This window comes from Vidua macroura, chromosome 29 (genome assembly GCF_024509145.1).
Source record: "Vidua macroura isolate BioBank_ID:100142 chromosome 29, ASM2450914v1, whole genome shotgun sequence".
Taxonomy (NCBI): domain Eukaryota; kingdom Metazoa; phylum Chordata; class Aves; order Passeriformes; family Viduidae; genus Vidua; species Vidua macroura.
Window position 1 is genome coordinate 2,626,651 of NC_071599.1, and position 13,457 is coordinate 2,640,107.

Sequence of the window (13,457 nt, forward strand, 5' to 3'; positions counted from 1 at the left end):
TGACTCAAGAGAAGGTCAGTAGGGAAATATCCTGGGGTTAGGAGGCCGTGGAGTAGGACAGCTTGGAAAATGTGTGTGTGTGTGTGTGTGTGTGTGTGTAACTGCTGCAGCACCTTTGCTCAGCCACGGGAGCTGTGAGGAAGGGCTGAACGATGCTCCTCAGCCTCTCTGCTGAATTCTGCAGCATTCAAGGGCAGAAAACCATGATTTAGAGAATGGCTGGGCCATGGCCAGCCCTGCCAGCTCCCTGCTGCAGGACCTGACCATGGCACATTTAGGGCCATATTCATGTTTCTCTGACATGGTTTATTTTTAATTCCACCAGCAAGCTGACACCTCTTTCCTGTCACTGCCTGCCTGGTGCTGGGCACGTTCACCAGGCTTTGCTGTGGGGTTTTGGCTGTTTCCAGCTGCTAGGGTTGGCTATACCAGAGCCAAAACTGCCCTCAGTGTTGCACTGGAACTGGGAGGGCAAGTGTGTGTGTGTGTGTCTGTCTGTCTGTCAGGCTGCAGGCCTAACCCTCCCAACAGAGGGCAGAGTCAGCTCTGTGTGTGTCTGTTTGTCTGTCTGTGTGCATGCACAGGTCAGCTCCATGCATGTGTCTGTCTGACTGTCTGTGTGTCTATGTGTGTGTCTGTCTGTCTGTGTACAGGGCAGAGTCAGCTCTCTGTGTGTCTGTTTGTCTGTCTGTGTACAGGGCAGAGTCAGCTCTGTGTGTGTGTCTGTTTGTCTGTCTGTGTACAGGGCAAAGACAGCTCTGTGTGTGTCTGTCTGTCTGTCAGGCTGCAGGCCTAACCCTCCCAACAGAGGGCAGAGTCAGCTCTGTGTGTCTGTTTGTCTGTCTGTGTACAGGGCAGAGTCAGCTCTCTGTGTGTCTGTTTGTCTGTCTGTGTACAGGGCAGAGTCAGCTCTCTGTGTGTCTGTTTGTCTGTCTGTGTACAGGACAGCTCTGTGTGTGTATGTGTGTCTGTCTGTCTGTGTGTGCAGGTCAGCTCCGTGCCTGTGTCTGTCTGTCTGTCTGTGTGTCTATGTGTGTCTGTGTCTGTCTGTGTGTCTGTGTGTACAGGCCAGCTGTGTGTCTGTGTGTCTGTGTGTACAGGACAGCTCCCTCTGTGTCTGTCTGTCTGTCTGTGTGTCTATGTGTGTGTCTGTCTGTGTGTCTGTGTGTACAGGACAGCTCTGTCTGTCTGTCTGTGTGTCTGTGTCTGTCTGTCTGTCTGTGAGTACAGGTCATCTCCGTGCGTGTGCCTGTGGCACACCCAGCAGGGGTGTGTGTGTGCATCACTCAGCAGGGGCGGGTGTGTGCAGGTGTGTGTCACGTTCACACACACGAGTGTGCCCGTGTGTGCGCGTGCACGAGTCAGTGTGAGCACGTACTCGTGTGCACGGGTGTGAGCACGGCTGCAGGTGTGGGCACGGGTTAGGTGTGCACACGAGCGTGCATGGCTTTGTTCGTGTGTGCACACCCGTGTGCGTCCCCGTGTCCGTGTGTCCCCGTGGCCGTGTGTCCCCATGGCCGTGTGTCCCACGCCTCCATGTTCATGTCCCACGTCCCCATGTCCCTGTCCCTGTCGCTATGTCTGTATGTCCGTCTGTCCCCGTGTCCGTGTGTCCTCCTGTCCCTATGTCCCTATCCCTGTCGATATGTCTGTATGTCCGTCTGTCCCTATCCCTGTCCCCGCGTCCGTGTGTCCTCCGTGCCCGTGTCCGTGCAACCCCTGTCCCTGTGTCCGTGTGTCCGCCTGTCCCCATGTCCCTCCCCTGTCCCTTCCCGTCCCTCTGTCCCCCCCGTCCCTCTGTCCCTGTCCCTCTGTCCCTCCCCTGTCCCCCTGTCCCTCCCCTTGTCCCCCTGTCCCTGTCCCTCTGTCCCTCCCCTGTCCCCGCGTCCATCGGCGCATTCTCGGCCCCGCCCCTCGCGCATGCGCACAGCCCGTTCCCGGCAGCCCGGCCGTGACCCCGCCCCGGCCTCGTGCGGCGGTGCCGGGACAAACCGGGACAAACCGGGACACACCGGGATATACCGGGACACACCGGGACACACCGGGATATACCGGGACACACCGGGACTCTCCCAGGGACACACCGGGACACACCGGGATATACCGGGACAAACCGGGACAAACCGAGATATACCGGGACTCCCCCCGGGACACACCGGGACTCTCCCAGGGACACAGCGGGACTCTCCCAGGGACACAGCGGGACACACCGGGACTCCCCGCGACCCTCCGGGATCCCCCGGAGCCGCCGGGCCATGAGCGCCCCGGAGCCGCCGGGCCGCGGGATGCTGTTCGCCGAGACGCAGCTGAAGCGGCACGGCTGGCGCCGAGGTGGGGCCGGGCGGGGGTCCCCGGCCCGCGGTCCCCGGCCTGTCCCCCCCCCCCCCCCGAGCGCCCCCGGCTCCCCCCAGACTCCGATCCCCGTCCCCAAGCCCCATCTTCCCCAGCTCCCTCCAGGACCCAGCTCCCCCCAAACCCCCGGCAGCCCCCGGTCCCCAGACCCCAGTGGTCCCCAGAGGCCGCCCCCCGCTCCCCTCCTTCCTGCAGGACCCGCTCTGGACCTCTCTCCCCACCCTCGGGGTCCTGCAGCTCCCGGTGCCCCCGGTGCCTCCGGTGCCCGCGGTGCCTCCGGTGCCCCCGGTGCCTCCGGTGCCCGCGGCCGTGCAGGGGTGACGGGTGCTTTGTGTGCAGGGCAGGGGCTGGGCAGGCGGCAGGACGGCATCGCCGAGGCCATCCGGGTGAAGGTGAAGTGCGACACGGCCGGGGTGAGTGCCGCTCCCCGCCCGGCCCCCGGCGCGGTGCCCGCTGCCCACCGCAGCCATTCCGGCAGCTCCTCTGCGCCCCGCAGGTGGGACACGACGCGGCGGAGCCCTTCACCTTCCACTGGTGGGACCACGTCTTCAACAAGGCGGCCGCCAACATCGCTGTGGAGGCCGGGCAGGTTGGAGGGCTGGGGGCTTGGCGGGGGCACCCCGGTTGGACGGGGTTGAAGGCAGGGGAAGGTGTTTGGGTTCCTTCCGTGACTCCTGCACCGCCACCGTATCCCCCCTGTGAGGAAGCAGCACCTCGCACAGGGGCTGTGGTGGTGCAGAGGTGCTGCTCGGATGGATCGTTTCCAAGCCTTTTTGCCTTTTCTGGCCAGGATGGCATCTCTGTGAAGGCACTTTCTGAGCAGGGAGGCAGCATCAGCAATAAGAAGCCGCGCAAGGCCGGCAGCAGCGGGAGCCTGCTCTACGGCCGCTTCGTGAAGGTAACTGGCCCCAGGAGCCCGGGGGCTGCATGGCCCCCAGCTCGTTGCTGCTGTGGCCCCCAGAGCCCCGTTTGCCTTGTTCCCCTTAGTCACAGTCCCTGTGTCTCTGTGCTGCAGTCAGCCACGCTCACAGCCTGTGGGGAGGAGACACTGCCAGGCAGCTCTGGCAGCAGTCAGGAGGAGGAGGAGGAGGAGAAGCTGGACCTCTCTTCGGTCAGGAGGTGAGGCTGGGCCCCGTCCCTTGAGGGCTGACAGGAACACTGCTCCAGACCGTGTTCCCCCCACAGATGCTGGGGGTGACAGGTCTTGTCTGTGTCCCACAGGCTGACGGACGAGGAGCTGGTGCGGGCGTGCGGGGGCCGCACGGCACACAAGTGAGTGGCTGGGGGGGTCAGCTGGCCGGGCTGCCCCCTCCTCGCAGGGGCTGGTGAGCAGGCTGGGCTGGGGCACACCTTCCCTGCTGGGGAGGTGCCAGTCCTCGCTGCCTGTGATCATTGCAGGGGTGCCCGTCACGGCCTGACCATGAGTGCCAAGCTGGCGCGCCTGGAGGAGCAGGAACGAGCCTTCCTGGCCACGTACCGGCAACGGGAGCGGCAGCAGGAGCCCCCGGAGAGCAGCCAGGGCAAAAAGAAGAAAAGGAAACAGTCCAGGGATGGAGCCAGCCCCGAGGTGCTACAGAGCCAGGAACCAAACAGAGAACAGGAGGAGGTGTTGGAAGAAGAAAAGGTTGTGAAGAGGAAGAAGAAGAAGAAGAAGCAGGGGCCAAGCAGAGAAGAGGAGCTGACAGGAGAGGAAGAGGTCATGAGGAGGAGGAAGAAGAAGAAGAAGAAGGTGATCACGGAGTCATGTGGAGAAGAGGTATCAGGAGAGGAGGGGAAGGTCATGAAGAGGAGGAAGAAGGCAGAACTAAGCCCAGAAGAGGAGGTGGTAGAAGAGGAGGGGAAGGCTGCAAAGAGGAGAAAGAAGAAGAAGCAGCAGCAGCAGGAAGAGGAGGACACAGAAGAGCCAGCTGAAACAGACGTAGCTCTACAAGAGACAGATGAGCCAAACCTGGGACACAGCCCTACAAAGAAGAGGAAGAAGAAGAAGAGGAAGAGGGAGCCAGAGTGAGCAAGTGACTTGGCTGCCATGCTGTGCAGCTGCCAGTCCCACCTGGCTGTAAGGGTCCTGATCCTGGTGCTGGTGGGTGCCATGGGGTTCTCTGAACTTGTTCCAGATGGAGCCCAGCACTGTGGCCCAGCTGCCTGGGGATGCTGGGCTAGGAAAAGTTGGTCTGGAGCTGGATCAAGCTTTAGTTCACCACCTGAACCTTCAGGAATGACCCTGGTTCCCCCCAGGCCCTGGGGCAGGGACCCATTTGCCATGGGCCTGCCACAGAAGGACACACCCTGCAGAGCACTGAAGTATTTTTTCAAGGGCGTGAATAAATCTTTATTGTAATCAGATTATCCCAAAGTGTGAGTGGTGCTGTGAGTGGCAGAACCCCAGATCACCTTTACACCTTTACACCAGCACTTGGATTAGGCAGCAGCCCCTCACCACTCCCACCTCCTGGGCCTTTCCATCCTGCTGGCTCACACTGCAGCCCAGTGAGGTGCTGAGCACCCTCCTGGCAGAGGCTTGGGCAGAATTTGGCCCTGGTGTGCAGTGCTGAAGCCCAGCCTGGCCCCCCCAGCCCCTCTGGCCCCAGCTCTAGGTCAGCTGCAGGACGCAGTCTGTGCCGGGGTACGCTGGCAAGTTCAGAGCGTATTTCTCCTGGAGCGCAGGGGGCACAAACCTGCCCCCAAGGAAGTGGTACCGGCCGGTGAAATGCATCGCCGCCTTCTTGGGCGCCGTCAGGGAGATGAGCATGTCAGGCTGGAGGCCGTCTGCCTTCCCCTTCTCCACATCCCAGCCTGCAACGAGCCCCGTGGCCAGGCTGGAGCTGGGACCACCCTGGCCGGGCACCTTCCTCCGGCAGGTGCAGGCACAACTCACCTGAGGGGATGTCAATGCTGGCGATGGGCACCGTGACGCGCTCCAGAGTGCCCAGGATGCTGCCAAAGGGCTCCCGCACTGCTCCCGTGAAGCTGAAGCCGAAAATGGCATCCACCACCAGGCCATAGAGCTCGTCGATGAACGCAGCCTGCGGCAGGGATGGCAGCAGGTGAAGGGCAGTCCTGGCCACAGCAACGGGGGCAGGTGCTGCCAAGCTGGGAGCTGCTCCTCACCTCAGCTGGGAACTCGGGGAGGAAGGGAATATCCATCTTCTTGCACTGGGTGGTTAAACCTTCAAAGAGGGGCTTGCTGGGGCGCTTGGGGTAATACACGGTTGGTTGGTAGCCCTGCAAGAACAGAAAGAACCTGAACTAATCCCACCCTGGCACCAGCAGCGGCCAGAGGAGCGGGACCCTGGAGCCCACAGGTACAGGAGTGTGCAGGGACCAGCACCCTCACGGGGAGCCTGTGGCTGCCTGTGCAAGACTCACAAACATCTTCAGGTGCCGGGCGCAGACCAGCCCATCACCGCCGTTGTTCCCTGGCCCGCAGACCACCAGCACAGCGGGCTGGCTCGTGGTGAAGGAGCTGGGTGGGTAGGCCTGATGGGGGGCAAGAGGCACAGGGTTATGATGGGGAAGTGGGCTGGGATTCGCAAGACCCCCAACTTGGGACTGGGAGGATTCCCAAGATCACCATCTGCCTCCCTGGTGCCCACCTCGGTGGTAGCACAGCTTGGTACACAATGCTACCATCCCCAGGACCCTCCCTTGCCCCCCAGCTTGTCCATGGTGGGGACAGCACTCTGCCTGTAGCGCTGGAACTCTCCCCCAGGACCTCCACCCACCTCCCGGGCACCCACCCTGGCAGTGCCACAGCTCAGCCCACGATGTCGGGACCCCCACCCTGCTGCTGGCAGTGCCACAGCTCAGCCCACGATGTCGGGACCCCCACATCGTGCCAGGTGCCAGCCCACAGTGCCAGGAGCCCCTTCTGCCCCCCCAGGACCCCCACCTTGGCAATGGCAGTGGCACAGCTCAGCCCCGCCAGCTCCATCAGCTGGTCCACGCTGAACTTGTACTCGGTGAAGAGCTCCTGGTCGATAGCCTGGGCCTCCTCCTGCCTAGGGTGGGAGATGGCACCCCTGGGTACCCCAAAACCCGGCCAGGCCCAGCCTGGGGGGGCTATGACCCCTCGACTTTGCATGACCGGGGTCGGGGGGGGGGGACACACAGAGCTGAGCCCCCGCGTACATCGCAGCCCATCCCGGTGTCCTGCCCGAGCCCTCTGCGCCCCTCAGCCCGCCCGCGCCCCGTCCCGGTGCCCCCGCGCACCGCCCGCCTCCCCTCCCGCCGGCCTACCCCAGGAAGCGGAGCCCCGTCGGGCCGGCCCCCGCGCTGGGGACGTGCATGGCGCGGCGGGGAAGGCACCGGCACCGCTCCCGGGCCCAGCCCCAGCCCCAGCCGCCGTCCCGGCACCGCCCGCCCGCCCGCGCCGCCGCCACCAGCAGCCCCAAGCCCAGCAGAGCCCGCGGGCCCGGCATGCGGCGGGCACGGCCCGGTACGGCCCCGGAGCGGCCCTCGGAGCGGGCACGGCCCGGTACGGCCCCGGTGCGGCCCCCGGAGCGGGCACGGCCCGGTACGGCCCCGGTGCGGCCCCCGGAGCGGGCACGGCCCGGTACGGCCCCGGTGCGGCCCTCGGAGCGGGCACGGCCCGGTACAACCCGGTATGGCCCCGGTGCGGCCCTCAGAACAGGCACGGCCCGGTACGACCCCGATGCGGCCCTGGGAGCGGGCACGGCCCGGTAGGCCCCGGTGCGGCCCCGGTACGGCCCCGGTGCGGCCCCTGGAGCGGGCACGGCCCGGTGCGGCCCCGGTACGGCCCTCGGAGCGGGCACGGCCCGGTACGGCCCCGGTACGGCCCCGGTACGGCCCTCGGAGCGGGCACGGCCCGGTACGGCCCCGGTACGGCCCCGGTAGGCCCCGGTACGGCCCCGGAGCTCCGCGGAGCAGGCGCGGGGCCGCCCCGGGGCGGAGCGCCCTTCACCGCCCGGCGGGGCCCGACCGGGGCCGCGGTTCCTCCGTGCCCCGCCGGACTCCGCGGTCCCTCCAGCCCCTTCATTTCCTCGCCGGGGCCCCGACACACACGGGACGGCAGAAGGGGAGCGGGGTTGTGAAAAACGCCAATCACTGGGGTTTTTAAATTTTTTTTTTTTTAAGTTTAATAATAATAAGATGGTTATAAAAATAGTAATACGGTTAGAGTAATAAAAATTTAGAGTTAGGACAATTACAAGACAGTAAAAAGCAAAGAATTACGGATGTCCGGATGCTCTCGGGCACTTAAGCCACGACAAGCATGCCTGGTGAACAAAGGAATAACCTTAAAAGCAATAGCCTGTTGCATATTCATACATCTCATACATGATGCATAAATTCCTTGCAAATTTTTTGTGGTTTTTGTCAACTTCTTCTCCTTAATCCTGGTGGTTCCATAAAGACGGAGAGAAGGTGGAAGAATGTTTGTTTTTTCTGATAAGGAGGCTGTAACTCTTTATGGGCCCCGTCCCTGTCATCTCTGTGCAAAGAATTTCTTGATTATCTCATCTCTTTCTTGAGCTAGTTAAAAAGTATCTTACATAGTATAGTTTCTATCTTAACATTGCGTTATAACTTAAAAATACATTTAACACACTTCTTGAGAGAATTAATACAGCGTAACTTTCCAACATTACACATATAATATTCATTGCAACATTTGCGAAAAGCCAATCATAAAATATGCATTTTTCACAGGGGTTAAAACCGTGTTGGCTCAACGGCCCACCCCCCCCCCCCAGCCTCCGAGGCCCCCCCAGAAACGGCGTTTCCCCGGTGTCCTCCTGGTCACACGAGGCTGCAGACGAGGGACAGAGTCCCGGTCCCCGTGCGAGGTCCCCGGCGGGGCCAGCAGCCGGCAGCAGTGGCAGTGGGGTCGTCGTCAAGGCTGCAAGGTCACGGAGGCATCACGGGGAGCAGGGGTGTGCAGCAGGATGCAAAATGGAATAATGAAATCACAGAGTCACAGGAAGGGATCTTAAAGCCCATCTCATCCCAGCCCCCTGCCATGGGCAGGGACATCTTCCACTGTCTCCAAGCCCTGTCCAACCTGGCCTTGGACACTGCCAGGGATGGGGCAGCCACAGCTTCTCTGGGCACCCTGTGCCAGGGCCTGCCCACCCTCACAGGGAACAATTTCTTCCCAATATCCCACCAAACCCTGCCCTGTGGCAGTGGGAGCCATTCCCCCTTGTCCTGCACTTCAGGCCCTTGTCCAAAGTCCCTCTCCAGCTCTCTTGGAGGCCCTTTAAGCACTGGAAGGCAGGAGTGGGCAGGAGGTTCATACCAAGGTGCTGGAAACCACTCTTAGATCTGCTGCCCCATCCATAGGGTGCAGTTTTGGTGTTGGCTACGAGGTGCCAAAATCCCCAGCCCCTGTGACTTTTGCCTTGGGGTCGTGTCCGTGCTAAGACACAGCTCTGCTGGGGTCTTCACTCCTGAACCCTCCCCTCAGAGGACACTCAAACCTCCCTTGCCCAGTCCCCCAAGGCACCACCTACCTCTCCGGAGGCCTCGGAGGGAGGGTTTGGCGGTTTTGATGCCCCGTGGAATGCGGTGCGAGACCCCCCGGCCTGGGCTCACTGGAGAAGCGATGTTCTGGTTGTCTGTGGTACTTGTGGAGCTGGAGGCCCGCATGGGGTGGCTTGGCCAGGGGCAGGGGGCTCGTGATCCTCGTGCTGAGAGACAAGTGAACCTCATGTGGGGGTTCTGGACAGCGCCTCTGGCAAACTCTCCCCGGTCACATTGTGACTGAACCCTCCCTAGGATCCAGCTGGAATGACCCTGAATGCACTCCCAGAATTATGTATCTTTAAAAATCTCTGGATTTTCAGCGTTAAACAGGAGAAGTCCCTTGTGCTGCAGAGGTATTTGGGTGTCAGGAGCTCTACTGAGGTGCCTCCCCCTTGCCCACCCACCTGTTAGCCTGGGGCTCACTGTGATACCCTGGAGCTGAGCTGGGACCATCATCATCCTCCCCAGAGCTGCCCAGGAGGCCACTTGGGTTGCAGGACTCCAGTGCGAGACCACCAGTCAGGGCCACTCTTGTGCCTCCAGGAAGGAAGGACAAACAGGCAAGAGCACAGTATCAGGCTGTGCCAAGGACTCAGCTCCATCAGGAATTGCCTGATGGCTCAACCCCACGTTTAGTTTGTACCCTCTGAATACCCGGGTCTGAGTACTCAGGTTTGTACCTGAATACCCAGGATGTGCTCCTGGCATACGCCAATACAGCTCGTCCTCAGCCTGGGCTTTCCCCCTGAAGGACATGGAGCGAAGGAAGGCTTGTCGCCTCTTTCATCTGGAAACTCATTCCAGAGGAAGGAGAGAGAGGACGGCAGCTTTCCTACTCACACCTCGCTCCCCTGGAGCTGTGTCCTACTGGCACGGGGCAGCGTGGAGCAAAACCGCAGCTGGCTGGGCTCCTGATGGGATTAACATGTGTTAATTGCCCCGCAAACTCAGGCAGCTCTTGTCACAACCCCTACTGGGGTCCCAGTTCCCATCCCTCCAGAGTGTGCCATGCCCTGGGTGATGCTCACCTGGGCTGGGGTGGGTGCCCAAGCCCCGTGGGAGGAGAGGTGGCTGAGGTGGAGTCGGTGCTGGATGGCATCTGTGAGCTTGTGCACGACCCGTTTGTGGGCAGCTCTGGGGCTGTCCTGTGGCGGAGAGAACCTATTTGTGTGACGGGCTAAGTGGGTTTGCCCCAGGGCTGAGGCCAGTGCCCCATGATGCAGGGGAGGGGTGCCCCATCATGCCTCACCTGACAGCGGGAAAGCAAAATCAGAGCCTCCTGATAGTGCCCGATGGCTTTCTGGGGGTCTCCCAGGTGGAAGCACGCTGCGCCCAGCCCCTCGCACGCTTGCCACTGCCCCTGCAAATCCCCTGGGAGCAAAGGGCTGCATCGGTCCCTGCGCTGCTCAGCCGAGATCCCCGGCAGGCAGCGTTACCCAGCCTGGCTCCGGGATGCTGCAGGGCTGCCTGTGCCTCCCCTCACCCGAGTCCCGGAAGGCTTGCAGGGCGTGCAGGTAGCTCTCCGCGGCTGCCCCGTGGTTCCCGAGCCGGCTGCAGGCGTACGCCAGGTTCCCAAAGCTCTGCCCCTGAGCCCTGCGGTTCCCCAGAGCGCCTGGAATTGGGAACACGGGGCTCCATGCCGAGCTGGCACGTCCGGCAAAGCCAAGAGGCAGAGACAGCGGCGTGAGCTACCGTGGAGCGCGGCCGCGCGCCGGTGCCAGCCCAGCGCGGCGCCGAAGCTGCGCTGGGCGTTGTGGGCAGCGCCCAGGTTCTGCAGCAGCGCGGCCTCCCGGTGCCGGTCCCGCTGCGGCTCCGCACCACACAGCCCCAAGGCCCGCTCGAAGCTCTCGGCAGCCAGGGAGAAGATGTGGAGCTGCGAGTAGCCGAGGCCGATGTCGTTGTAGAGTTTCCCTGGGGGACAGAGAGGGAAAGCAAGGCGTGGGAGCCGCTCGCCAGGGCCCTGAGAGCGAAGGGCGCGGCGTTACCTCGCAGGGCCAGGTCGGGGATGGCCTCGCAGAGTGAGCGGCACCGGGCGAGGACCCCGGCGATCTCCGCCGCCCGGAACCGCCGGCTCTGCAGCATGGAGCCGCTCGCCCGGCTCAGAGCCACGGCCGCGGCCTCGGGGCTCTCGGCCGCCGCGTAGGCCCGTGCCGCCTCCAGGAAGCACCGCGCGGCCCGGGCCGGCTCGCGCATCCCCAGGTAGCAGCAGCCCATCTGCACGCAGGTCCCCGCTCGGCTGCCAGCCTGCGCGGCACCGGCGTGGCCGGAGACTTTCTCAAAACGCTCCAGAGCCTTTGGAAAATCCTGGAGGCCTTCATGTGCCGCCCCGACGCTGAAATAAAGGCTCCCCAAGCGGTCCCTGCTCTCCGCCTCTGAGGGCTGGGACTGGAGGAGGAACTCAAAGGCCTTTTTGGGCTTCCCAGTCTCCACATAGGCAGCCCCCAGGTTAAAAGCACAAGCCCTGTGGAGCTGGGGGCTCAGTGCGTCCCTGGAGAGGAGCAGGGCCTTCCTGAAGCACCCCACTGCCTCCCGCCCGGCGCCCAGGGCCAGCGCCCGATGTCCGGCTCGTGTGAGGCCCTCGATCGCATCCACCCGCCCCGCCGCCTCATCCCCTCCCTCCGGAGCAGCTGCCCTGGCCTCAGCCTTCTTCTTCTTACGGCTCTTCTTGCAGCTGGTGGGGGCCGCAGGGGTGGTGGATCCTGTTGGGGCAGAGGGGGCAGTGGGGTGTTTGGGGGCAGAGGGGGCAGTGGGGTGTGTGGGGACAGTGGGGTGTGTGGGTCCTGTGGGTCCTGTGGGGGCAGAAGGGGCAGTGGGGTGTGTGGGTCCTGTGGGGGCAGAGGGGGCAGTGGGGTGTTTGGGGGCAGAGGGGGCAGTGGGGTGTGTGGGGACAGTGGGGTGTGTGGGTCCTGTGGGTCCTGTGGGGGCAGAAGGGGCAGTGGGGTGTTTGGGGGCAGAGGGGGCAGTGGGGTGTGTGGGTCCTGTGGGGTCTGTGGGGGCTGTGGGGTCTGTGGGGTCTGTGGGTCCTGTGGGGTCTGTGGATCCTGTGGGGTCTGTGGGGTCTGTGGGGTGTGTGGGTCCTGTGGGGTCTGTGGGGTCTATGGGGGCTCTGGGGGCGGTGGGGTCTGTGGGTCCTGTGGGGTCTGTGGGGTCTGTGGGGTCTGTGGGGGCAGTGGGGTCTGTGGATCCTGTGGGGTCTGTGGGGGCTCTGGGGGTGGTGGGCTGCGCTCCCAGGTCAGCAGCCTCTTCCGAATCCATGGGCAGGGGCAGCAGCAGCCTGCCTGCAAGAGACAGAGGTGCTTAGGCAGCCAAGCCAGCATGGTCCAGCCAACGAGCACTTCAAATGAGCAGCATTATTTTATATTATTTATGAAAAATTAGGGATGTCTTGTAGCCTGTTTGCTATTAAGTTTCAGGAAGGAAAAGGTCTTTCCATGGCGGACCCCACAAGCCTTGGTGGCCACGAGAGAGGAAAGAGGTCACTGGGGGAGGAGGAGGAGGGGCAGCATGGAGTGGGAGTTGCTGGGGTGCCTTTTTTGGAGGCAGAATAACGCCTTGCACACACTTACTGTTTGTTCTTCAGGTGCAAAGTGCGCCGAGAGCGGGGAGCAGAGAGACGAGGCATCCCCGCCGCCGCAGCCGCGTTGCTGCCACAAGCCACGGCTCTGCTGCGGGGATGGAGGATGTCTGAGGCGCTTGGGCTGCCTGGAAAGGTGCCTGGAGCGGGTCACAGCCCCTGGTGACGGACGGCCGGGTTCTGAGAGACAGGAGCGTGGCAGGCGGTGGCACAGGCCGGGACAAAGCCAGGCCTGTTCCTGGGAAAGCACATCCCACAATGGCGCCGCTGGCTCCAGTTTCATCCCTGTCACCAGGGAGGTGCGCAGTGCCATGGCAACTCAGAGCAGCAGGGCCAGTGGGAGCCCTGGGATGGATGGATGGATGGATGGATGGATGGATGGATGGATGGATGGATGGATGGATGGATGGATGGATGGGAAAACTGTGTGAGGGACAGGACAGCCACGTAATGGATGGCACAGCCAGCTCCTTGCTGTCTCAACAGTTCGTGGCGGGTGCTGGGGGCTTGTTCCATGCGGGGCCAGGTTCATGCTTTGGAGCAGGTTGATGGATGGGCTCAGAGCAGCGAGGGTACAGGGCACCCCAGGGCTGGGTGGCACGTCCTTGGTCTGGCACAGCGCTGACCCCGTGACACAGCCCGTGGAGTCCCGCAGCAGCCCTCGCTTGGCCCTGCACCCCGGTGTTTGCCCAGCCCCTGCACCCCAAGGTTCCTCCTGCATCCCGAGGCTCCCCTCGCTCTCTCGGTGTGTGTCACCTCCCCGCACCCCCGGTACTCCCTGAGCTCCCCAGTGTGTGTCCCACGCTCTCCCCCACAGGTGTCCCGGTGCAGCCGCTCCCCGGTGCTGCTCGTGCCGCCGGTGTCCCGGTGCCGCTGGGCTCCCGGTGTCCCGGTGCCCAGGGGTCCCAGTGTCGCCACTCCCCAGGGTCCCGGTGCCGCTGCTCCCCGGTGTCCCGCTGTCCCTCTGTCCCCGTATCCTGGTGTCCCGCTGTCCCTCTGTTCCGCTGTCCCGGTGTCCCTCTGTCCCGCTTTCCTCTGTTCCGCT

General features: G+C 63.1%; 4 protein-coding genes across 4 annotated transcripts; 1 reads left to right on the forward strand and 3 right to left on the reverse strand.

The window, feature by feature from the left end:
* The first annotated feature begins 1,945 nt into the window (after positions 1-1,945).
* LOC128820391 (G patch domain-containing protein 4) lies at positions 1,946-4,698 on the forward strand. Its single transcript, XM_054001138.1, has 7 exons — positions 1,946-2,331; positions 2,692-2,765; positions 2,849-2,941; positions 3,143-3,250; positions 3,368-3,471; positions 3,574-3,624; positions 3,751-4,698. The coding sequence occupies exons 1-7, from the start codon at positions 2,256-2,258 to the stop codon at positions 4,358-4,360; spliced, it is 1,116 nt and encodes a 371-aa protein (XP_053857113.1). The 5' UTR covers positions 1,946-2,255; the 3' UTR covers positions 4,361-4,698.
* Positions 4,655-6,964, reverse strand: NAXE (NAD(P)HX epimerase). Its single transcript, XM_054001185.1, has 6 exons — positions 6,589-6,964; positions 6,242-6,350; positions 5,719-5,829; positions 5,461-5,574; positions 5,228-5,375; positions 4,655-5,145 (listed from the first exon to the last, which is right to left on the reverse strand). The coding sequence occupies exons 1-6, from the start codon at positions 6,768-6,770 to the stop codon at positions 4,943-4,945; spliced, it is 867 nt and encodes a 288-aa protein (XP_053857160.1). The 5' UTR covers positions 6,771-6,964; the 3' UTR covers positions 4,655-4,942.
* Positions 6,965-7,466: 502 nt separating this feature from the next.
* TTC24 (tetratricopeptide repeat domain 24) lies at positions 7,467-11,559 on the reverse strand (the record flags this gene model as incomplete). Its single annotated transcript, XM_054000958.1, has 10 exons — positions 7,467-8,212; positions 8,826-9,002; positions 9,243-9,375; positions 9,519-9,583; positions 9,679-9,749; positions 9,867-9,983; positions 10,088-10,209; positions 10,322-10,450; positions 10,531-10,749; positions 10,824-11,559. Coding segments are annotated over 10 exons (1,869 nt in total), but the record flags the coding sequence as incomplete, so codon positions are not given.
* Positions 11,560-11,933: 374 nt separating this feature from the next.
* LOC128820303 (uncharacterized) lies at positions 11,934-13,081 on the reverse strand. Its single transcript, XM_054000959.1, has 2 exons — positions 12,405-13,081; positions 11,934-12,116 (listed from the first exon to the last, which is right to left on the reverse strand). The coding sequence occupies exons 1-2, from the start codon at positions 12,723-12,725 to the stop codon at positions 11,934-11,936; spliced, it is 504 nt and encodes a 167-aa protein (XP_053856934.1). The 5' UTR covers positions 12,726-13,081.
* Between the last annotated feature and the right edge of the window lie 376 nt (positions 13,082-13,457).

Coding starts and splice junctions, on each gene's coding strand:
- LOC128820391 (XM_054001138.1), top strand. CDS start 2,256: ATGAGCGCCCCGGAGCCGCCGGGCCGCGGGATGCTGTTCGCCGAGACG. Junction 3,472..3,573: donor GACCTCTCTTCGGTCAGGAG/GTGAGGCTGGGC, acceptor TGTGTCCCACAG/GCTGACGGACGAGGAGCTGG. Junction 3,625..3,750: donor GGGGGCCGCACGGCACACAA/GTGAGTGGCTGG, acceptor TGATCATTGCAG/GGGTGCCCGTCACGGCCTGA.
- NAXE (XM_054001185.1), bottom strand. CDS start 6,770: ATGCCGGGCCCGCGGGCTCTGCTGGGCTTGGGGCTGCTGGTGGCGGCG. Junction 5,830..6,241: donor GTGCCACTGCCATTGCCAAG/GTGGGGGTCCTG, acceptor GCCCCCCATCAG/GCCTACCCACCCAGCTCCTT. Junction 5,146..5,227: donor CAGCATTGACATCCCCTCAG/GTGAGTTGTGCC, acceptor GGCTCGTTGCAG/GCTGGGATGTGGAGAAGGGG.
- LOC128820303 (XM_054000959.1), bottom strand. CDS start 12,725: ATGGCACTGCGCACCTCCCTGGTGACAGGGATGAAACTGGAGCCAGCG. Junction 12,117..12,404: donor TTGCACCTGAAGAACAAACA/GTAAGTGTGTGC, acceptor TGTCTCTTGCAG/GCAGGCTGCTGCTGCCCCTG.